At 43.4% G+C, this 23,781-nt stretch overlaps 1 protein-coding gene and 1 pseudogene across 1 annotated transcript in view; both read left to right on the top strand.

Moving 5' to 3' along the window:
* SLC16A10 (solute carrier family 16 member 10) overlaps window positions 1–23,781 on the top strand; it is a 436,189-nt gene that overhangs the window by 324,069 nt on the left and 88,339 nt on the right. Inside the window, exon 3 of the mRNA XM_086927337.1 lies at window positions 21,265–21,703. Coding sequence (XP_086783463.1) covers window positions 21,265–21,703 — 439 coding nt within the window. The remainder of the gene's footprint in view (window positions 1–21,264; window positions 21,704–23,781) is intronic.
* On the top strand, window positions 1,948–3,733 carry LOC147708685 (uncharacterized; annotated as a pseudogene).

The following is a 23,781-nucleotide window of genomic DNA, read 5'->3' as shown; positions in this document are numbered from 1 at the left end:
GCAATGTTTGGGGGCAGTAAAACGAACTTTGGAAGGACTCTGAGGCCTAGGAGACCGCAGGGCCAACACCGCGACCGAAGCTCCGCCCCCCTCTCACCTGGGCTTTGAAAAACTACTCGCGCCTCCCGCTTCCCGGGAGACGCTTCGCCTCTGAGGTTAGGCGCAACGTTTGGGGGCAGTAACTTTGGAAGGACTCTGAGGCCCAGGAGACCGCAGGGCCAACACCGCGACCGAATTCCGCCCCCATATCGTCATATCCTTAAAGGTAACAACCTTTTCCCGCCCCGCGGGACGCGCACGGGCGGCGCCGGGCTAAGCCCGGGCAAAGGGCGGGCCCTCTTAGGCCCTCACAGGCCATAGGAGGCCGGGCTGGGCCACGGACTTTGGGCCTGCATTCAAGGACTTGTTTACCCAAGTGAGACTTTCATTGTATTTCACCTGTTAACGGTTAAAGTGCATTTGAAGCTTGTTGTCTTGTTCTATATTGGGACAATGTCCAAAGTAAATAAAGATAGGTCTGCACCTGGATTAGGCACTATGGATAATTATCTGGTAAAAAAAGGTAACTCAAATTAACAGTGAACGTAGGGCCTCATTAGGTCGTGGGAGTAACCGGGTGCCAGATGATGATGTTATGCCGCCACTAACTGTAGACTTAGCCATAGATGATATACCTGAAGTGAGCAATAGGTCTGTCATGGCTGTTGAAGCGCAGGTTCATGTTGATTTCGAGGAAAATGTATCCAACATATCTACTGAGGCAACTGAGCAGCCATTGCCCTCACCTTCTCCTAGACCAGTGAGATCATGTAGAAAGCCAATGACTAAACGCGGGGGGGGGGGAAGCATGGAAAGAAAAGAGCAGATATAGTGCAACCAGCGCCAAATAGCCATGCCAGAGAATCTGATTTACATGTGGGGAATAATGTAGCGGCCATAAACATTAATCTGGCGCAATTTGCACTATTGATTAGTACCCTTGAAGAAAAACTAGAGGCAAAGATTGAAGAGTTAATGAAACCCCTGAGAGCTAAATTGGATAGTGTGGCCCTAGAAGTTAATAGATTAGGTGCATTGATAACAACACACCTATCTTCTACCTCAGCCGTAAAACCTAAGACTGTGGATAAGGGTCATAATAGAGATGGGCAGGGCACTTGTAGAATGCCTTCACAGCAGAATAGTCATAAAATGGCTGTATCTGAATCCGCACCATCTAGTTCTACACTCTCAATCAGTCAGAATACCCAGCCTATAGTAGTTCCTGGGGGTAACCCAGATATTAGACAAGTAAAGAAAAGTCGCTACATTAACCTTCCTCCTGATTGTGCAGCTTATGTGGTTGATTTAACAAATGTTCCGCCCATTGATCCTCATTTAACTCAGCCACATGAGGAATCCCATGATTCATTAAAAAATAAAACGGTATCATGGTTGAACAACAAATGTGGCTTTCCAATTGCATACTCTGACCAAATTTTGTCAACTCGAAGGGTTAACTGGATTGGCCCGTCTACAAAAACATCTAGTGGGGGCTGTATTGTAGTTAATTTCAAACACCCCCAACACGTGGCTACAGTTCTATTAAGAGCAGCCTCTTTAGTTTACAATGTGAACAGTGTGTGTGTACGTCCCCTTGGGTACTTTTATACCCATCTAATTAAAGCCCCTCCTAAACGCGGGGAAACTGGTTTATTTATCCCTTTCCAGCCCCCGGTTCCTGAAGCAGTACATCGGTACAATGTTGATAGTCATGGTATGAATGGGTTCAATGTTGTAACGCAGAACAGATTTGATTCACTCTCAGGCCTGGAGGCGTGCGATTGACGTGAGGAATCTGATGAACAAGTAACAGAGACACTGGATGAAATGGGACATGAGGAAAGCACACGGGCAAGATTAAGTGGAAATAATGTAATTTCTTGGAACATTGCAGGATTGGGTGAGATGGAGGACTATAATTGGATAACGTACATCAAGCAGTTTCAGGTTATCTGTTTGCAGGAGACTTGATCAGTTGAATGTAACCATTTTTTGGAAGGTTACAAAGCATTTTATGTTCCTGCAATAGCAACAACCAGGGGAAGAGCAAAGGAGGGGATGGTCGCGTTCATCTCTGTTGCGTTATCGGGTAAAATTCGCAGAGCTATTACAAACAATTCTGGCATTATCGGTCTAATTTTAACGGGAGAAAACTGTGTCTGGTTTGGTCAATTTTTATAATGCTGTCAATCTATGCTCAGTTAATAGTGAGAGATCCACGCTGAATGTTTTTATTAGAAATTCCATGAGGGATTGTAATCACAACCTTATGATATTGGGTGATTTTAATGTTCATCCTTGTGGGGATCTTCTTTTGAAAAGTATCTCGGATTTGCATTGTCCGCGCTTAGAGGGTATGCATTTGGAACATACGACAGAGGGGGAACTTCTCAACGATCTTCTTAATGACTTAGATCTAAAACCGACCATGGCATTGACGGACCCTACAAAGTGCTTTGAGATTCCATCTTTTAAGGGGCAATGTAGGGGAACTTTTATTGAGTATGTACTAATAACATCCCCAATGCAGTCCTTTCTGGATTCCTTTGCCATTGAACAAAGTGAATTCAGTGATCATAATCAACTCACTGTCCACCTGAGTGGTCCCTGGATAGCTAATGCTGGCCCAAATCTCATTTCAGGTAGGGTAAGCACAACTGATGGGAGACGTCATCTTAAATGGTCTAAAGTTACCCCAGATTTGTTGTATACAGATATTAAAACCATCTGCGCTGATGAAATCCTGGCATGTACACAAGAAGGCCCACAACTGAGGAAGGTCCTTGAAGCCTTCCAAAGTTTGCCGGCCAAGGTAACACAGCTATTGTCGATACCAGCAAAGAAATTTAAATCTGTGGGACCAAAGTGGTTTAATCGGGATTGTTCTAAAGCAGCCAGAAATTTAAGGTTGGCACTAGCAGCTAAACCGAGAATAAAGGAGACAGTTCAACTGTGTCGTAAATACTATAAATCCACTATTACCAAACACAAGGAATTCCTAAGAGAGGAGGCATGGAGAGAGATTCTTGACCCTTTCATTTTGCGGTGTAGCTCTAGATTCTGGGCGATAAAGAAGAAACCTTTCCTGGTCCAGGTACCTGGTGATGGCCTGGAATGCTACATATCAAAGGAAGAGTGGGAACAACACTTTAAGCAATTATATTGTAGCCCGGTGGATGAAAGGCCTATTTCTGCTTCGAGTGTTAATGGTTAGTTGATTAGTTTTTCTAGGGATGAGGATTTCGAGGGTATTGAGGGACTAACAGCTGGGAAAGCTCCTGGTCCCGATGGGATTCCTCCTGATCTATTTAAATCTGAGCCAAGTTTTTGGGCACCTATTTTAGAGTCCGTTTTTAATGCTGCAGCAAAATGTGGTTGTCCACAATCATGGGGGGTCTCTACGATTGTCCCGGTCTTTAAGAAAGGGGACAAAAGTAGCCCAAATTGTTATAAGCCTATTTCCTTAATAGACTCCATGGTTAAAATCATAGGAAGAATCGTACTGCAGAGACTTTCTGATTGGACGTCGGAAAATAATATCATGTCCATCAGTCAGTATGGGTTCTGTAGTGGTCGATCCACAGTGACGCAGTGTCTTAACTTTTTCTAATACTTAGCAAGTACACTGTGGTTCAAAGGGGCACCATCCACCTCGCCTTCATGGACTTGTCCTCAGCCTTCGACTGTGTAGACAGGGGAAGGCTCTGGCAGTCCATGAGGGTGAAGGGTGTAGATAGTGGAATTATCAACTTTCTGGCCGACTTGCATAGCAATACTAGAGCAAATGTGAGATACTCTCAAGATCTGAGCACAACAAATAATTTTGACATCAAGAAGGGTGTTCGCCAAGGGTGTATCCTGGCCCCCTTCCTTTTTAATTTCTATATTAATGACCTTGATAGTGCGTTGCAGGATGTACAGGCTGACTGCCCCAGAGTTGGTAGGCGGGGGATTCCTGTACTTTTAAATGCAGATCATGCGGTTTTAATTTCCAGAACTGAGAGGGGCCTTCAGGCTTTATTAAATGCTTTTAAACTGTTCATGACGGATAGAGACCTTATGGTCAACAACTCGAAATCATTCGTCATGCAAGTTGGCCAACAACCTAGCAGGAACTTTTCTTTTAAACTTGATGATGAAGTGATTCCTATAACAAAGACATTTTCGTATCTTGGGGTTCTTTTTGACTCCAAGCTTAATTGGGGTCCTCATCTTACAGAAAAGAAAGGGGAAATGGTCAGGGTTAATGCCTCCATTTTCAATTTTGCATCAAAACTGGGTAAAAAACCTACCAGTGCCATGCTGAAACTTTATAATGCAAAAGCGGTAGCAACTGCTACTTATGGTAGTGAAATTTAGGGGTACATTGCCGGTGAGCAGCTTCAGAGTGTTGAAAACTTCTTCCTGTAGCGTATCTTGTGCGTTCCTGCAGGCACACCTAATCTCCCGGTACATGAAGAGTTAGGGATGCAATATCTAAGTGACATTTTTTCTTTACGCCCTTTGACCTGTTGGCTAAAACTGTGGTTAAATCAGGATATACCATTGACACATCTGATTTAGAATGATTACATGACCCAGGACAAGGCAATGGGTTCCCCGTGGTTAAAATATGTGAAATCCAGCTTTGCTAGGCTTGGATGCCTGGAATTGTTCGAACACCCGAGTAAGATTGTTAAGGGCGATGTGGAGGTAATTAAACGGGACTTCCTCGTGGTTAGAAAGACCCAGAGGGAAGAAGCGGAACTCCAGAAACAAAGCGTGAGAAAATTTGTCATGTTGAAAACGTGTGGAACTGCAGAGCCGTATTTGTTGGGCTCACTGACCTTGCATGAAAAGTTCCTGTTAACAAGGTTCAGGTTAAATCTTTTCCATCATCTGCTTATTAGACCAAAAACTGATGTTTTTAATAAACTGGCAGCACCCTGTGGCTGCGACGTAAAGTCTCCACAGGATATGCTGCATTTTAAATGTTTATGTAGATTTCATGAATATCCACACAAGCGCTACCTGGTAACTCTTTTACAAAAACTTAATTTTACCCAGATAAAACCGGCATTAATGTATTTACAACTTTTGCATAATGACAGTATTCTCCATATTACAGAATTTTTAAAACTGACTGTTAGGTTAAGAAATTGTTTGGATATGTAATGGTTTTCTGAGATGAATGCACTTGTCACTTTGCTCCTGATGTAAAGATGATACTGTACTTTTTAACTTATGGCACTTTATGAAATGTGTTTACAATGTATGTGTTTTAATTGTTTTAATGCATATGTACTTTTATGGTTTTTGTAAAACCGAAATAAAGTCTTTTTGAATTGAATTGACTGAAATCCCTAGTGAAGATGCTTTGGCGTTTGATTCGGGAACAACTGCTCCTATACTTAGTGGAGTTAAGGAAGGCCAGGTTTTTGACTCCATTGTTACTTTTCCCTTTCCTACAAGATACAAGGTACCCAATCAGGACAGAAGAAAAAGTACACCTAGAAAAAGGCTACATTTTTAAATCATCTTCCCAGGAACTGGTGTCGTTTTCCATTCAATAGTGATTTGCCGCAAGCCCAAGGAAACAAAAGTGACCACCAACCACTTAAGGAATGTATATTGGTGTATGGGCGATTAGAGAGTGCTTGACTGCAGCGTTGCCCTTGTGGAAAGCAGTTTTTTGTCATGCTGGTGAGGCACAGATGGCTCAAACTGTGGCACCTCAAGGATCTGTCTGCATGTGCACATGTGTTTGAAGCGTGTGGGTAAAAACGCAATCATGCAAGCACACACATTTCCACCATCTTTAGAGTAGTCTGTATCAGACAGTTCCACCACGAGTAGGAAGGTCAGGAGGAGCCCAGAGGTGAAAGGTGCTTCCCATGGGGTACAGGTATCCTTTCTCCATGGCATAAACCTCTGAGGCCACACAGGAGCGACAGAGGCGCAACTCATAGTCATGGGTATTAAACAGTCAGTTATATCTTCTGAGGTGAGTGCCAGGAGGGCAACCAATAGGAGAGGATATCTTACAACCAGCCATACTGAACTCTTTGGGGCCCACCGAGGACTGGTAGGGGAGCAAGCAATAGGAGTAGTTGATATTGGGCCTAGATTAGGATGGGTGGTTGCCCATACCTGTTGGGAAATCCAGTTACACTGTAACCTGTAAGGAGAAGGAGGAGGACATCAAAGGAGGGGATTTATTTATTTATTTGGAAAGTTGTATATAGCGCTGGCTAGACCCGGAAGTATCATAGTGCTTTACATGAGATAGGACATTGTTTCAGAACATTGTTACATAGTTACATCAGTTACATCTCCAGTTACCAGTACATGCTTAGAAGAAAAACGTTAGCTTACACAGTAATACAAGATATTAGCGCATAGCATATCCAAGACACACGTCTTATGGGGAATGGAAGGTAGAGGGAAAGGTGGAGAGGGGAGAGCAGACAGAGACAGGTAAACCTGAAGAGGGAAATTACTCCAGGGGAACAAAGTAGTCAAAGCAGTGTCAGGGGCAGAGTCAGAGATTCTGTCCCAAGGCTCTACCTGGCCATCGCAGACCCAAACAGAGAAGATGCTTTAAACCCCACTGTCCTTCACCCAAGTCCAGGCAGGGCAAGCACCTCCCCATGACCTGCTCCCCGGGGACGCCGATGACGGTGTGCACCCTGACTATCTAATCCAGAATATCGAGGCATGCAAATATTGGAGACAAAACATTGCATGCAAAATATTGAAATGTAAGTATAGATTTTCTAGAATCTAGCTCCACATATTCATACCTTGGTGATATATATGTCTTCAAGGTACATAGATGTGGAGTTAGGAAGAGTAAATCTATATTTCCGTATATGCACATACCTTTCGATATTCTGTCCACAATATTCGTCTTCTATTTTGATATTCTTGGCCTCGATATTCAGCAGTACAATCATGCACGACACCTTATGGGATCTCTCTCCTGCAATGTCTCTCCTGTTGAAGATTGGTGGTTCCAGAGATTATCTCAAGACCACCTACTAACCCTCTGGAGAAATTGAAAGGTAACACAGAGTGCACAAAAGTGATAATATATGTATACATTTTCCATGCTCAGAGAAAGTTGACCGGGTGTGATCCTGGGTGACCCATATTGCAGCGACTTCCTTCCGATTGTAGCGGATCTGACTCCCACGACTACTGCAGCCGCTCAGGTGGTTGTAGCTGCATATCTCAGAAGCGCAATCTCCTAACCCGGGCAAATGGTGAGGACCCCTCGTCTCCAAAATGTTATGCGGGTCAGAAAAATTTAATCGAAAGATATTGGAAATCCTGTCATGAGTGTAGTAAATGTTATTAGAGCACAATGTGCACTTCACATAAACTTTACAACAGGGGTGACCACTACGCATCCAAGAGGGCCGGATCCAGTTCGGATTTCCTGCATAAGCTCTGTGTATGTAGCTGTGTGCCGTAGAGATATGTACATTTATCTTATATGGATAGTCTTAAAATCTGGCACGGATTGACAACCCTGTGATACATCATGAAGTGGGCCTGAGAGTCACTTTATGGTGTAGGGAGCTTAGCTTTCCTACCTTTGTGTATCGAATGTCTAAATTCAAACCTAAAAAAGTGAAAAACAAACCAGGAGAAGTCCCTAGCAGCAATGTGTGCTCTTGAGGGTTCTTTAGGAAAGTCACCTCTTTTTATTCTGAAAATATCAACTATCCCAGGATTAAATTTGTAGAATCCTGTCTAGGTGTGATAATAACGGAAACTGACCACGTTCATTCTCACTGAACACCCTTTGATGCAATGGACCTCTTGTGCATGACATTTTCAGTGCTCCAGGAAGAGCAAATTGAGAGTTGTCCTTTATGCCTTGTGCAGCATACACCACTGAGCAATGTTGTCGCGAGCTGAAAGGAAGCCCCTGTAAAGGTCCTACCTCCTCTCTCATCTCAGTTCTCCTCGGATAGCGCACAGATCCCTGTCGAAGAGCTCCTCTGGGCTCTACTTTCTGAGAGTAAGTCAGGAAAAAGGCGGGTCCTTGCTGGGATGTCATTTTAATATCGTCCATAGCATCTAGGAAACCAATGGAGGCAGTGTCCAAATCCTCTTTGTATGTCAAGTACAGGATCACAACGCAACTCGATTCTACACTTGGCTTAATCTAGGCTTTAGCTTGATACTAATGAAATTGAGCAGATGCCTTGAAGCCTGTTGTAGCGGGGTACATGGATCCTCATTCTCCTGGAGGCAACCAGAGCTCTGCTTACCCCCCCAACATGACAAGCACCGATGAAAGTAATGTTGAGTGCGCCCCACGTCATCCAGGCTTGTTAGCTTGCCTGGCCTTGAAGCCCAAGAGCACAGTGCCCTGGAGCCAGCCAGCACTACAGCCAGTTTGCAGTATAAATACCACCTTCCATGAAGTTACTTCTGGGTATAGTGTAGCATGGGAAGCAGTGTGATGCTTGGTTCGGTCAGGCACTTACTCATCCACACGGACCGAGGCTAAGAAGTGTCATTGGTCGCCCCACTGCTTTGCGAGAAGTAGTTAACCCCTTCAGCGATGCGCACATTTTCGCCCTGTGCGGACGATTTAAATAGCGGGCGGGTTACGGACAGCCCCGGCCATCCTCCGCATACGCCCACCATGACGCATGGCGGCCGGGGGCCGTCATGTGCACCGAAGGGGTTAAGGGAAAACCAAAATGATAATATCCAATGTTATTATATTTTAGTTTTCCGTTCCTGGTGTGGGCGGGCTGTGCTGCCAGATCAGGGGCCAGGGAGAGGAATGGTGAGCACACTCTAAAGTGTGCATGACAGTTTGGCCGGCCGTCTTGGGATAGCCAAACCGTCATGCACACTTTTCATGTTCCCCACCAGGCTCTAATACACAGTCAGGTGAGGAACTTGCACAGGCTCCCACACCCTCTCTGAATTCCGAACAACAGCACTCAGATCAATCACAACGCTGCTGTAAGGCAGCGTCGTGATTGGCTAGGGGAGTCAGGAGCCTGGGTCCTGATTCCTGCTGTCGAGGAGTGGAAGAGGACCGAAAGGTGGCAGGCGGCCTGCAGATAGCGTTTTAAAATGTTTTATTTTTCATTTACCACCCTCACCCTCCCCCGCCCTACCACCCCCATTCAATAGCGACCACCACTGCCTGTCACACAGCCAATTTTACATCCCTGATTGGATCTCCTGATCTGTCCTGTTTCTAGGGGGTGGCTAGTGCACCAGTGTTTTCAGTAGGAGGTCGAGGAAGACAGGCGCTAACTCTCCCATCCCTCGCGAGCATTGTGTGGCCCTTCCACACCAGTGAGGAAGGCATGCCAGGGTCAGGTGGCCTGGTGTGGGTATTTCCCATCCCCACATGAGGGCAGTCCTTCTTGCTCTCTACACAATGCCAATGTGGTGTGTTGTTGTTAAATCCCAGCTGTGAGTCTTTCAGGGCTTTTGCCAGCAGGACATAGCCCAGGCCTCAGACAGTGACAGAGCGGCCAGCAGGACTTGGCCCTCCACCTACCTCAACCATAAGCCCCAATGTATAAAAGGCAGATCCTTGCCGAACACATTTCACAGGACTAGGTTTTATATTTTTGGTGTCCTTGGGATTACACTAGGGATTTTAGCCTTGAATGTATATATTTCTTTATTTCTTGTGATTAAGATGCATCAAGGTAAAATCCGCTCGCAAAGGGGCAGATCCTCAGAATCTGCCCCTTTGCGACCGGTATTTTTGCATTTGGGATGCATCATTCCAAATGCAAAAATCGCTAATTAAGAAATTGCAAAATTGCGATTACTTGCATTTAAGGAATCTCAAATTGAGATTCCTTAAATGCAATGCATTAAAGTTTAAAAAATAGCTATTTCGCTAATAGGGCTCGCAAATTACCATGAAGTTGAACTTCATGGTAATTTGCAAAAACTTTGAAAAATGCACTAAAGTGCATTTTTCAAAGTTTCATGTTGCGCACACACATGACCTAAGGGCATGTGTGTGCGCAACATATGTGCACAGATCAATTTCAGGGATGCAACAGGGTATTAAGGAATAGCAAAATGGGTTCTTGATGCATCTGGGGGTATGCCTTTTCTGTTTTTGTGGTATTATTCACCTTATCAATGTTTGAAATAGTGATTCTGGTATTACATTTCTGTTTTTGTTTGCCTTTTTTTATTACTGCATTTTTTTGTCATGAACAAGGTGTTCTTCTATTTTTGCACTGTTTTGTTTATGTACTTTTGAACAAAAAAAATAATAAAGGATTGTGATACAAAGAGACACATGAAAAGTGCCTTTCATGAGGAGAGTTATTAATACTGAACAACCTCATCGTTCTTGGCAAGTCCAAGAAGTGCATACAGGCCTTCTGACCGTACAAAAGCTACAGGGACAACTGAAGTCAGTGCTAAATCCTCCGGGTAAGTAATAGGATTGTAAGCGATTAGCTCGCAGGCTGCAGGCCGAGGCATTCACCACGTAAAATCCTATTATTACACAGTCAATCACCCCGTCTGTGGCAGGAGTCCAGTTACACACTGGTAAAGCCTAAACAGGTATGAATTCCTCAATTGGCAATGCAAGCTTTCCCAGCCTGGTTCTTTTAGACCCTTTGTGTTATTTCCTAAGTTTCTGCCAATGGACTTTCCACTCCTATTAGCCCTCTGGAGGTGGTAAACAACACTGCTGATCTTCAACAGCAGAGGCCTAGAATCTGATCCATTTTGTATTTCTACTTTGGGGTGGCTGCTGCATGTATCCCTAGATAGTATAAGGCATTTGGGCCATCCCCTGTAAAATCCTCCCATTCCCCCACAGCGTGATCGCTTCCTTTCCCTCAATGGTATCTTTTGTGCGTTTTTGTATGTAGCATGGTGCTTGTGTGTTCAGTGACTGACCAAATGTATGCAGGGTAAATGGTGTCCTTTGGAGGTCACAGAAATCAGCTGCAAAAATTGGGGTGTCCATTTAATTTGGTCTAGTGACGCCGGCTCTGTCAGTAATATCCTGTAGACCTATTAAAGGCTAGAGTGGTAAGGACAGGAGGGTCTTGCCTTCAGCACCACTGGAGCTGGCTGTGCTGAGGACGAGACCACCTCGTCCTTAGCACTTAAGTGTCTACGGGTCTTGAGCTATAAGCAGACATTTTTTCTGCAAACACATGCGCCAACCAACAGATAATTACGCTCTTTTACCTTTGCTCTGGGATGGACATTGGGCAGCAAAAGACACCCACTATATCTGTTTTTCTTCTCATGTGCCTACCAAATGCTAAAGGTCCTGTTCCCCAAATGATATTGTACTACATATACAATGTTTTAATACAAAACCAAGTTTATTGTATTTCTCAAAGTATCTTATATATTTATACAAAGCCAAATGTATTCTGTTTTTTCAAAGAATCTCCTACTTATATGAGATACTTTGAAAAATAGAATAAACGTGGTTTTGTATAAAAGAATTGCATATGTAGTACAATTTCATTTGAGTAGCAGAACCTTTAGCAATTGGTAGGCAAATGAGAAGAAATACATTCTTAGTGGGTGTCTTTTCCTATATAGTGTTATCCACCCCCTCCCCCACCGGGACCTATAAGTATTAATATAGCTTATATCTATATACACCTGGACATTGGCCATTGGCAGTGAAGCCCTGGCACAGAAGATCAGATTTATCTTCAGCCAAGTCCTCCTTCATTGAAAAGTTCAGACCAGGCGTTAATCCTGCTCAACAAGAGCGCTCGACACAGTGAAAGAAACCCTGCGAGGATGCTCTCACAATGAATTGTAGCGTATTCACATTTTAACCCCTTCGATGCTATTGACGGGACGGTTGCTCATGACGTCCCGTGCGTCATGAGCGTCGGTTGGCCTGTGCTCATGACGGAACGGTTCCGTCATGAGCCCATTGGCTCATTAGAACATTCAGCACAGCGCAGGAATCTGCGCCACGCTGGTGAGGTTAAAGGTGGCTTGGCCATAATATGGTTCTGGCATCCCACACGTGCCCCAAAGGTGGATACATGAGTTGAGATCCCACTTGTCCAGTGGTTTCAATCTTTGTATGTCCTCAGAAACAGACTCTCCCCACCAGTCCACAGATGCTTGTGCGGGATTGGGCTCTATGTGTTGGATCAGAATTAGAGGACCTTCCGGTGCTGTGACCTGTGAGGCAGAGGAAGCTTCCTACCCAGTTTGGAGAGGAGCAAGCCAGTGACAGGGAAGATTAGTGCGAAGCGGACTGGAGTATCACAGAAGTCATGTCGAAGGAGCGAATCTCCTAGGAACTGTGAGGATAAGCGATCAATCCAGAAATGCGAGTCGGGTGAGCCTGAGACCTTCCAAACTCACCTGGTACCATCCCTGTCTTTCCAGAGCCGGTGTGTGCCCCTTTCAGAGAATACCTATAATGGGTTTGCATGAATGTTGAGTCTACTGGGGAAAACAAACACGACTGTTAAGAAAATCATATAAGGGCAGCACAGTTTTTAAAGACATGCTGAGGGGGTTCCTTACTACAGCATCATAACAGGCCGACAGATTAGCCCAAGAGTACATGTTAGCTCCAACGTACTTAAGAATATTTGTTTCCAAACACAGCTGAAAATGACAGGGTTTGCGGCCGCACAATGGCTTTTTAATCAGCATTAATCCCATTGTTCAATTTGGTAAAGCCTTTCTGTATCGAAAAATTGAATCATAAATAGGAGGGAACATTATTCGGCATCGCTACTATTTATGATTTGCAAGGGTGTGCATGCAATGGTTTGTTACTGCAATTGCCAGTCCCAAACTATAGATAAGGTATCAACTCCTCTAAAGAGTGGATAATCAATTTGCAAAAGGGAAGCAGCCCTTTTGGATAGCTTCTTCTTCTGGAGTTCTGTCAGAAAGGCTTATGGGAGCAAAGAGACACTGCCCTCTCCCATGATGGTATTCCAAATAGGATTTTTTTTTAATTTAAATGCTTCCTTAAGGAGCACAGACTGGTTTTTAAATATTTCGGAATGCAGGCACAAGAATGGTGCTCTGGTGTTCCTTATTCCTTGCAGGCAACCATCATTCTGTTTGTAGGCACTATCAGGAGGTTGTAAATAGCGGCCTGACTAATTAATATTCATTAGGTAGGTTGTTCTACGACCCTCTGTGAATGCAGCATTTGCGACATCATGGCCTATTAGAAGTAGTGCTGTGAGGCCATACCAATGGCAGAGTGCACAGCTTTAAATATATACATGTAGCGTAGCATGTGCAAGTAGCTTTCTCTGCTACTATTTGTATTGTTACTGTTCTATGTAAGGATAACTTCTACTGTTGCCATTCCTGCAACTTGCCTGTAAGTGTTTGTAATGAAAATTGCATTGTGGCTGCCTTTCCTGACTGTGTTCTGTGTGTGAAGGGAATGTGCATGAGAGAAGCTTGCACTGAAGCTGCCTGTTCTGCATCTATTCTGTGGCCCTGAGCTTCGAGCAGGTGGCAAATGTATGTGTTAAACCCCATGAAATTGGGAATTCCATGTGGTTTTACGAACAGTAAAACCTTGTCCCACACAGTAACAACATTACATGGGTCTTAACTTGTGGTTGCACGGCACTGGTGTGGGTTTACTGCATGCAAATATATCATCCCTCCATTACTGTGCAGCTCAGAATCAAGGCCTCTGTGGGCTAGTGAAGGTTGAAAACCTTGTCCCCAACTGGGCCTGATGGCTCAGTTGGCTAATGCATCCACCCCAGGGATCCATGTTTGACTTCATGGTCACAAGTCCAAACCATGGTGGATCTGATCAACCTTTAAACCCGGTATCTGTAAAGCCCAAACTAATCACCCCTACGGGTCTCAAGGCGCTGGGGGCTGCCGGGGAGATTAAGCGAGCTATTGCCCAGAATCACATGGTGCTTGGCTGAGCTGCCACTGGCATCCTGAATCCAACCGTGAGTCCCTTGCTCCGGAGTCAGCTGCCCTGACCGCTGCACCACACCTCACCCTCTGACGTGAATAAGACGAGTATCATTGAGTTGAATAATAATAAACATCTGTTATTCAGTACCAACATGCCTCAGGAGATTAATGTGTGCTTTACAAATACATGCTATGGATACTACACCAATAGCATTGACTTTATCAATGCACCTTTTTCCAAAGGGTGCATGATTCTTACTTTTGGTAGAAAGTATTCAGAGAAATGAGACAGAAGCTGGCCCTGATTCAGTTTTGTCTAACTTTCATTAGAGTTCAGTGCATCTCAAAGGGAACTTGAATATCCACGAATAGCTACTTATGTTTACAAAAGTATTTACCTCTCCTGCGAGTGCTGGTCTGTTCTGTTCGAAGCCAGAATATATATATATATATATATATATATATATATATATATATATATATATATATATATATATATATATATATATATATATATATATATATAGATAGATAGATAGATAGATAGATAGATAGATAGATAGATAGATAGATAGATAGATAGATATACATATAGATATATATACTACAATCCTTTTTCCTAGTACTCCTCACAGGAAGAAGGTACAGACTCTGAGAGTGGTGCACAGAATTTTTATTGCTCCTCCATTTTCATTCACAGTTCCATCAACAATAAAATGCAAGTACAATGTCCATGACGCGTTTCGGCCGCTGTGACGAGACCTTGATCACAATATATATATATATATTGGTGTATATATATATATTTATATATAGATCAAATTACATATACATGAAGTTAAGAATAGTGGATCTTTACTTATTTTTATACTTATCTCCACTAAAGTTTGGTACCTAGTAGCCCGGCTTCGATATTTCTGTAGCATAATATTTAACACTCCGGGCCAGATGTAGGAGCCCTAATACTGGTCGGTAACGGCCGAATTCGGCCGTTACCGACCGGTATTAGGGTTTTCAGATGTAGGGGCCTATATTTTACCGATTCTGTAAATTTACCGAATCAGTAAATTTACAGAATCGGTAAAATACCGAATCGGTATATTTACCGATTCGGTAAATCCACATGTAGGTGGCACTCCTAAGAGTGCAGTACGATTGGGGTAGATGCACTGCTAGTTTTGTAAGGTTAATTCAAGTTGGTTGAACGTTATTGGAGTTTGGTGGTGCTCAATTAGGAGGCGTCGAGTGCCCTACGACGTCAAAGGAATTGCAGGATATGTGAAACCAGATAGAATCTAGTGTCATCCCTGATTGGCACACACATTAGGTTGCGTTTTCTGAATCCAGAAACACACTTTCATTCAATGTTCATTTAAATCATGCTTTATTTGATTTTTTCGTTGGTTTATGTTGCACATTTGTTATTTCATTTCAAAAGATCATCAAAAAGTTTTGGATTTCAAACATCAGGCAAGAGTCAAACGTGTCCAATGCATTTCGGGCACTGGTATAATGTGCCCTTCGTCAGGGAAATGACACTATAAATAAAAATAAAATAAAATATCAATAAATCAGGTCCTAGTTCAGTGACATTACATTGTAGTTCACAGAATAAAACATACAAAATAAGCAACATGTGTTTCATAGACATTGCGTGAAGTGTTTAACAAACAACGGGTAGTGCTGTGAGGGGCCAGTGAATGGGGATTGTGCTGAGGTATTAAGGGGAGCGATTCCCCCGTAAACCGACATAGGACTAATTAAGACTTGCGTTTCACTTTCAGAGTAACGGATAGGTCGTCATAACAGGCATGTAAGTAACTTTTGAATCGCTCCCCTTAATACCTCAGCACAATCCCCATTCACTGGCCCCTCACAGCACTACCCGTTGTTTGTTAAACACTTCACGCAATGTCTATGAAACACATGTTGCTTATTTTGTATGTTTTATTCTGTGAACTACAATGTAATGTCACTGAACTAGGACCTGATTTATTGATATTTTATTTTATTTTTATTTATAGTGTCATTTCCCTGACGAAGGGCACATTATACCAGTGCCCGAAATGCATTGGACACGTTTGACTCCTAAGAGTGCCACAGGCCCTTAAGAATCGGTATTTTACCACACAATCCTATTGTGTGGTAAAATACTGAATTCAGGTGTGCATGCACATCTGTACATGCACACCTGTGCAATGTGACACACAGACATGCCCTTAGGGCATGTCTGTGTGCCACATGGCACACAAGTCCGGAATTGGGGTGCTAGAGGGTGTCAAAGTGACACCCCCTGCACCCTTGCAGGATTCGGTATTTACCGATTCGGTAAATACCGAATCGGTATTGCCCATTGATTCCTAGGGGCTTCATGGCCCATAGGAATCAATGGGCAATACCGATTCGGTATTTACCGAATCGGTAAATACGGAATCCTACCGATTCGGTAATTCTTAAATTCGAATTACCTACATCTCCCCCCTTCCTATTTACCGACTCTTAAATACCGAATCGGTAAAATTCGGTATTTAAGAGTCGGTAAATAGGAATTACCTACATCTGGCCCTCAATGTTTTGGTAATTTGCCATGGAGGCGCAGAGGTACGCTGCAGTACGTCATGGCACTGATTTGAGACCCCACCAGGGCACATTCACTCTTATGGTCTGTTGTCACAATCTCACTGGACGTTAGAATCCTCTTGTTCATCATCACTAGCAGCACAGCATGCAGGGCGGTCAGTGCCAGCCAAGAGGAAACAGTGCTATGCAAGTAAAAATCATTTTTTTATCCAGGGATAAAATTTTCACTAGTTCTAATGTCATCTAAGCCATACATAACTATTCATCCAGTTGCTTGAATTTGTGTCATAGTACCTTTGTTGCTGATACCAAGTAAAGCTTTGAGGCGTCAATGGGATGGCATAAAAAGCTAAGTAAATACCAAAGATAGCATAAAAGAACATGACCGATTGAATATCTAGGAAATACCTATCACTACTGACATATAAGTGGGACCGCCCAGAAGAGTGGTTTCTGGGATGAGATATTTCTGATGCATTTGCAATGGCATTGTCTGAAGAAACTGACTCGATTTATAGCACGTGTTTTTCAAGAAGACGCATCTGATGTAATACCAGAAGCACTACTGCATCATGTCAGGCCATGCTTTTGTAATTTCAGTTGACAGCGAGTAGTTGCCTGGTTCATGCGGTGCATCAATAGTTTGAAGGTAGTTGTGGCTGGTGGTGGTTTACTTGGAAAGACTGGTAGCCAAGTCGACACTGATCACATTCTTCAGTAGGGGCCACTCAAGCGTCAGTTTCTCAATGTTGTACCACATAGGAGCCTGGGGTGTTGCTTGTCTCAAGTGTAACGCCACGTTTGTGTGCAACTAATTATGGTGTCCACTGCATATTAAGTTTATTGTGTTAAAAAAAATAATAATAATGCACTTAAGTATTAAGGCAATTATTGAAACAGTCAGCTCTGTCGCTGCAGAGAGGGGTCTCAGTTGCGAAATGCAATATTCCCATAATGTGCCTTGGATTTGTAAAATGGTTCTTATTTTAGCTCCTTTGGATCTGCCATGTTCTTATGTTCTCTGTAAGTGCAATAATTTAGGACATTTGCAGATTATGTGCTCCAGAGTCTCCACTTTGAGTCTGATTATGGTTGCGGTCGCGCAGCGGAAATGGAACCGCCCGACATGTAGTCGGCAATTTTTTCTGCCTAATTACAATGCGACTGCCGTGAGACAGTCATAAAAATGCCTTTTACCGCTGCGACACGGGAATGGGCCGCAGCACAAGCCGCAATGGTAAAACACATTTTGCAAACATCCATGCACCATGGTGCCTGGCACATGGATTTTTTGGGGGGGCCCTGGGCCCCAGAAGTCTTTTTCAGATGCCTTTTCATGGAGGTTGGAACACCATGAAAAGACAATCGGAAAGGGAAATCGTAATCCCTACAGCAGTGCCTCCGCAGGCACTACCCTCATTGTAGGGACTATGGTTGGACTGACACTCAGACGAGCTCCTTTAGCCAGTCGGAGGCATCGGTCGGGCCCTCCGCCCGCTGCTCTCTGACGACCGACCGCATTATAATGCAGCAGTTGGACCACAGCCTGAGATGTCGGATGGACCGCCGCTGCCAGCCTGTCAGTGGGGATCCGCCCAACAATTGGGCCCTTCACAACCACAGAGCCTACAGCTGAACGGTTTATATGTGCATATTATTTTGGCCAAATGGACCAGCAAACAGTGTTGGGGGTAGTTGTCAGCAATGCAGTAGCATGTGCTGGGGATCATGATTTCAAGCTAACCTGGATAACCTTTTTTTGTTTCTGCGTTTTAGTTTGTATACCTAAAAGTAGCATGTATCTAAGACAGCTTTCCAAAGTGACTTTAAATGACTCCCTTCTTCTACACATTTTGCAAGTCCCCAAAACCTATGTGATTGGTGGCTGTGAGCATGCCTGTAGAAAAGATGGTGGAGTAGTTGATCATTTATGCAGCCCATGTCCATTTTCTTCTGTTCATCGATGGACCACATTGGCTGCTGACTCAGGAAATGTTGTGTTGCATCCACTGCAGCTGGTTTTTAGGTCGAACCTAGGCAGCGCATGTGCTGCTCTTGCGAGGCATGCTGCATTTGAGTACAGACTTGAAGCTCTGCCCACTCTCTGCCCATATTTTTCATTGGCTTGTGTCATTGTCCCATGTAAATGCTGGCTTCTGATTCGTTAATAGGCGTGTTAGTCCCTTCTTAGTACCACCTTGTCTTCATTTGTAACCTCTCATGAGGTCTGGCCCTTTCATTTCTGTTATTTAGTCTTTAAGCACTATTTTCTTTAATGAGTTTCTACTCCTGTAGGCCCGGCATGCTTTCCTGCGCTGTCCCTGTCCAAGCAGCCCAGGACAATGGCGGCGGCTTCTTTGTACTTAAATAAGTAACACATTTACAGAGTTTGAGCTATTGGCATTGTAAATAACAATGCCTGTTATTTATGTGTTAATTATCAAAACAGATAAATAAAAGACATTGTTATTTACAATGCCAATAGCTTAAACTCTCGCAAATGGGAGATCTATTGCATTGCAAATGCTTGTTGTGTTTGACCTTGAGATGCCTGGGGCATTTGTAAGCAGCTTGAATCTTGCAAGTTCACAATGACGGCTTCCAGTGCAGCATATTTTTGGCTTGTATCTTCATGCTGTGTGCTGAGACGTTTAAAAGCATGAGCAAAGATAGCAATTGCCTAGGGCCGCCATCTTCCAAGGGGTGACATTTCTCTCCGATTCCCACCTGTCTATTTCTCTATCTCAATCTTTAAAACGTTATTCAATATTATTTGGCATCATGTGGTTTGAATTAGTAGAAAATGAACAATAAAAATACAAATATGTTCCGGAAAGCGGTCTCTAAGCTCATTGTTGTCCGGAGCCCCCAAAATCCCTAAGACGACACTGGCTGTGTGTAGAACAACAAAGCAGAGTAATAGTGCACCCTATAAGTACTTCATTTGTAAAATAATGAGTGCCAGTACCCAAAGCTCTTGTCAGAAGCTGTGGCGGGTGCAAATCAATGTTGTCTGCCGATAACTAAAGCTGTGCAGTCCTAAATGCACACCATGACTCTTTAATCAGACGCTCCCTGCCCCTTTATCTTACTCCTTCCTGTAGGTTCATGCTTTGTTGCTTTGTGACGATTGTTCCATCTTTGTCTTTCTCCGTCTTTCAACGTTGTTTTTTTTTCATGGTCTTGTATTCTGTATCTGTCAGCTGCAGAAAAATGCGTGCCAGCCCCTAAAAATGCGTGCCGGTGATGCCCACCAGCAACCACCGGCTCAAATTAAGCACTGGCTGAAATTAATTTTAGATGCAGTGATTTGACAAAGTTGTGATTGGTGTTGCAGGAAAGCCCTACGCAGGGCATGTATCTCACTGATTTCAAATTGGAATCTAAAACATAGAAGCTCATTTTGTGTTTGTGCATTCATACGACAAAAAAAATGAGAGAATGACTGAAACAAACTGATTGCAACAAAATTGAAAACTGATGTACAGAAGGTGCAGAATACTTGTGTTGCATGGAGTGAGCCAGCTCTGTTATGCAGATAATGTTTCCCTGATTACCTTAAATCATTCTTAAACAGACTGTTTTAAATGCTGTTTTCCTTTCATTTGTTTTTAAATGTGTGTGATGTGTGAGAGTCTCTTACAGAAATTTTGCAGAAAAGAGTTGTGTTTAAGTTTCATGCATAATCCATAAAAAAGTGTATTTTAGATCAAAACAGAACCTCACGTGTGAGAAATGGGATGGGGTCACAGAGATTATTTGTAGTAGCATTAGTGAGTTGCTGCCATTTTACAATATTGAAAACACACCCCACTATTCCTGAATATTAGATGTAAACACATTTAGAATTTGGATGAGGGTGCCTGTGCACTCTCAGTGACCTGGCCAGAGAGAGCATGGAAGATCTGAAACTGGATCATAAATACAAAGCTGTTCCGAAGAGGGACCCCAAAATAAATTTTGCCCAGGACCCCCAAAATCCTTAAGATGTCCCTGCCTCGCCTCATACCACCACCTCCAGAGGCCCAACAAAAGCCTACTGTACCTCTAAATCCTCTCATCCATCCGGTATTTGGACAAAATATTGGAAATGTGAACATTGTGGGATAGAATATTATATCAAAAATATCAAGGACAAGAATAATGTGTAGGTAATTTTCAATGGATAAGTAAAGTTTTACGATATATAACTCCATATATATGTACCTTGAAAATATATATCTCTTCAGGGTACGTGGAACTGCAGTTAAGTATAGTAAATGTAAACGTACCAATTTGCACTTACCTACTGGATATTCTGGTCCTCAATATTTTGACACAATATTCTGTCCACACAACAATTGTGTTTCTGATATTCTGTCATTGATCCCATCACTCCTGCTCCCCCATACACCAATTTACATGTATAGGCATAACAGAATTCTCAAACCTGCCAACATACAAACACTAGAAATATCAAGTGAAATTAGTAAAACATAAGCAACTACACAATGATTGATCGGTACAATGGGGGATATTGATGCCCCTTCTGGAAAGATGTTTTGAATGAAATATTTTGACATTATATTTTTAAATTCTAGAATGTCTCTTGATCTGCAAATCTACTTTTATTGTCCATGATCAGGCCTTGATTTTTTTTTTTGTGTCAAGCACTTGTACACTTTAATATCTATAAATGTATCTATGTTCTATGCCGATACTATATGTTATCATTCTAAAACACATTTTTTGCTATTACAGCTCTATCGAGCCACTGTATTTCACCTATGGCATTGTCTTCGCCTGCGGCTGCTCGTTCGCATATCAGCCATCTTTGGTCATTTTGGGACACTACTTCAAGAAACGGCTTGGACTGGTCAACGGCATTGTCACCGCCGGTAGCAGCTTATTCACCGTGGCACTGCCCTTCATTTTGAGGGCACTGTTGGACAATGTTGGCCTCTTCAATACGTTGCGGATTCTGTGCGTACTCATGTTCATCCTCTTCCTGGCTGGCTTCACTTACATACCACTGGTGCCCAAACGTGAGGACCTGAGCTTCAAGAAGAATGGCAAATTTAGTATGCCTTCCGCAAAGAAAGTCTTCAACTTCTCCATATTCAGGATTACGGGTTATCGGGTCTGGGTCTTCGGGATTCCAGCTGCACTTTTTGGATACTTTGTGCCTTACGTTCACTTGGTAAGTGCCACAGACTTTAATTTTGAATGAGTATTATTTTCTACTTACAAAAATGCTAGATAGAGCAAGGAACGTAGAACAAGAAAATAAAGGCAGGCTGACTGGGATACATTTAGAGGTGGCAATGTCGCTTGATGGGTGCTGAGTGAGTTTGCAACAATTATTTAATGACAAAGTGTATTTTACACTATGTTACATACACACTTATGACCAAAAATGGAATGTTTCCCTCACACTCTGTTTTCTATTACTAAAAACACAGGTATGCTGTAAAGCATAATGCTAGTGTCGGCTATCTAGGAGCCCAAAAAATGCTCCTCTTGCCAGAGCCTGGTGCCCTTGAACCCCCAGGGTGGTATACCTTCAGTTTGAAGACATCTGGGGCTGAATAACACAAGGTGACCCGGAGGCACAGTGGGCGTTGGCGCCCACTTTGCGTGCCCCCGGGGCACTTTGGTTTTACAGAAGGGGGCGCACATGCTTGTGCGGCCCGTTCTGTAATACCGATAGAGCTGGCGCACATAATGCACCAACGCTATCTTCAGGGTCGTTCCCGGGACTCCTTTTGCCTCCACGCCCATTCCATATTACGATTGCGGGCGCAGAGGCAGAGAAGCCCTCTTGAAGCACACTGACAGTGCCCCACCTAAATGGTGGGGGACTGTCTGTGCACCCCCTGATTGCAGCCCTCTGGTAAGGGGAAGCGGGGTCATGGACCCCCCCCCCCCCCGGCATCTCTTGCAGGCGGGGTAAATCTGACTGCACGCGCCTGCTCTGTGAAAAGCAGCCACTCTGTTTTTTACAGGAATGTGCTGCGCTGGGGGCAGCACGAGTTTGCAGCTGCCCTGGGGGCAGCGCATTCCATGTAATAGGGCGCACTTTCCCAATTTGCTCCTGGTGTACCTGTTTTAAGGTGTGCCGGGCACAAACAGGGGATGTGCGCCCTTTACGTACTAGGGCCCATGATGTGCAATTTCCACAATATAGCCACAAAGACAAGATTGTGGGTAGCAGTAGCTTCTTACAATCCTCCATAAGATCAGGTCCTGGACTCTAACCTAAAGTGAAGCCATAGTACCAGAATATTGCTGTCAGAAAATTGTCTGACACAAATATTGGGTCCTAAATACTGTCTACAGTAGTCTGTTTCCTTAACAATTGTTGTTTTGTAATGACTATGTGTTCTAACATGATATTTGTCAACATTTGGACTTTTTGAGGAACAGACATTTTACTCATGAATTATAGGTCAGAGTTTACTGCATCTTTTTCATGTTTCTGCATTTAAATTAAAAACTTTTTGTATGTACCCTATCAAATACATTTATACATTTTGATAAGATATTCTCGTGTTTCTTTGCTTTCTTCCTCCATTGTTGTTGATTCTTTGTGCATTGATTGCATAATTTGAACCATTGATTTGAGTGTTGGTTAAGGATTGATAAACTTCAAACCACTAAGTAATTAGAACGAGAATGTTTTGATAAATTATACACCTTTGAATGAAATCCCTTGTGGGCATCTTGTACCTACCTCATTGCAGCACATTTTCTGAAACATGTGCCAACATGTCATCACTAGACTCATTGGCGAGGTTATCAAAAGTACCCTAGGCGATATTGTTAGTTATCAGCTGTGATATTTATCGCACCAGCTGAATAACGATCCCCAGGATATTGTTATTCATCAGCTGTGATAAACGTCAAACAAAACACAGGGCCACTACGAATGAAGGCCAGTGACGTAACGAAAACCCCCACAGCTCCCGCGGTGCAGTGGTGCCCCCAAGCTCTGGGGGCCCCCTCTGGCACTGGCAGGTCCCTGGCCTGAGGTCTCGGACTGGGCCCAGAGAATGGGGGGGCCTTCATGTACTTTGCAGGAGGGACCCCTCAAGTTTTGTTACCCCACTGAAGAATGCCTAATAGTACATCACTGTCAGCGAAGTCCATTATGTTGATTAACACTGCTTGTAAGATAAGTAATGTGGGGACACACTAACGAAACCGTGTATTTGCCCTAGCTCACTTTACTGAACTAAATTCCAACACTAGTCTAATGTTAATTGAAAGATTTTTGTT

The sequence above is a fragment of the Lissotriton vulgaris genome, chromosome 6 (genome assembly GCF_964263255.1).
Source record: "Lissotriton vulgaris chromosome 6, aLisVul1.2, whole genome shotgun sequence".
Classification (NCBI taxonomy): Eukaryota; Metazoa; Chordata; class Amphibia; order Caudata; family Salamandridae; genus Lissotriton; species Lissotriton vulgaris.
This window is presented reverse-complemented; position numbering and strand designations above follow the sequence as displayed.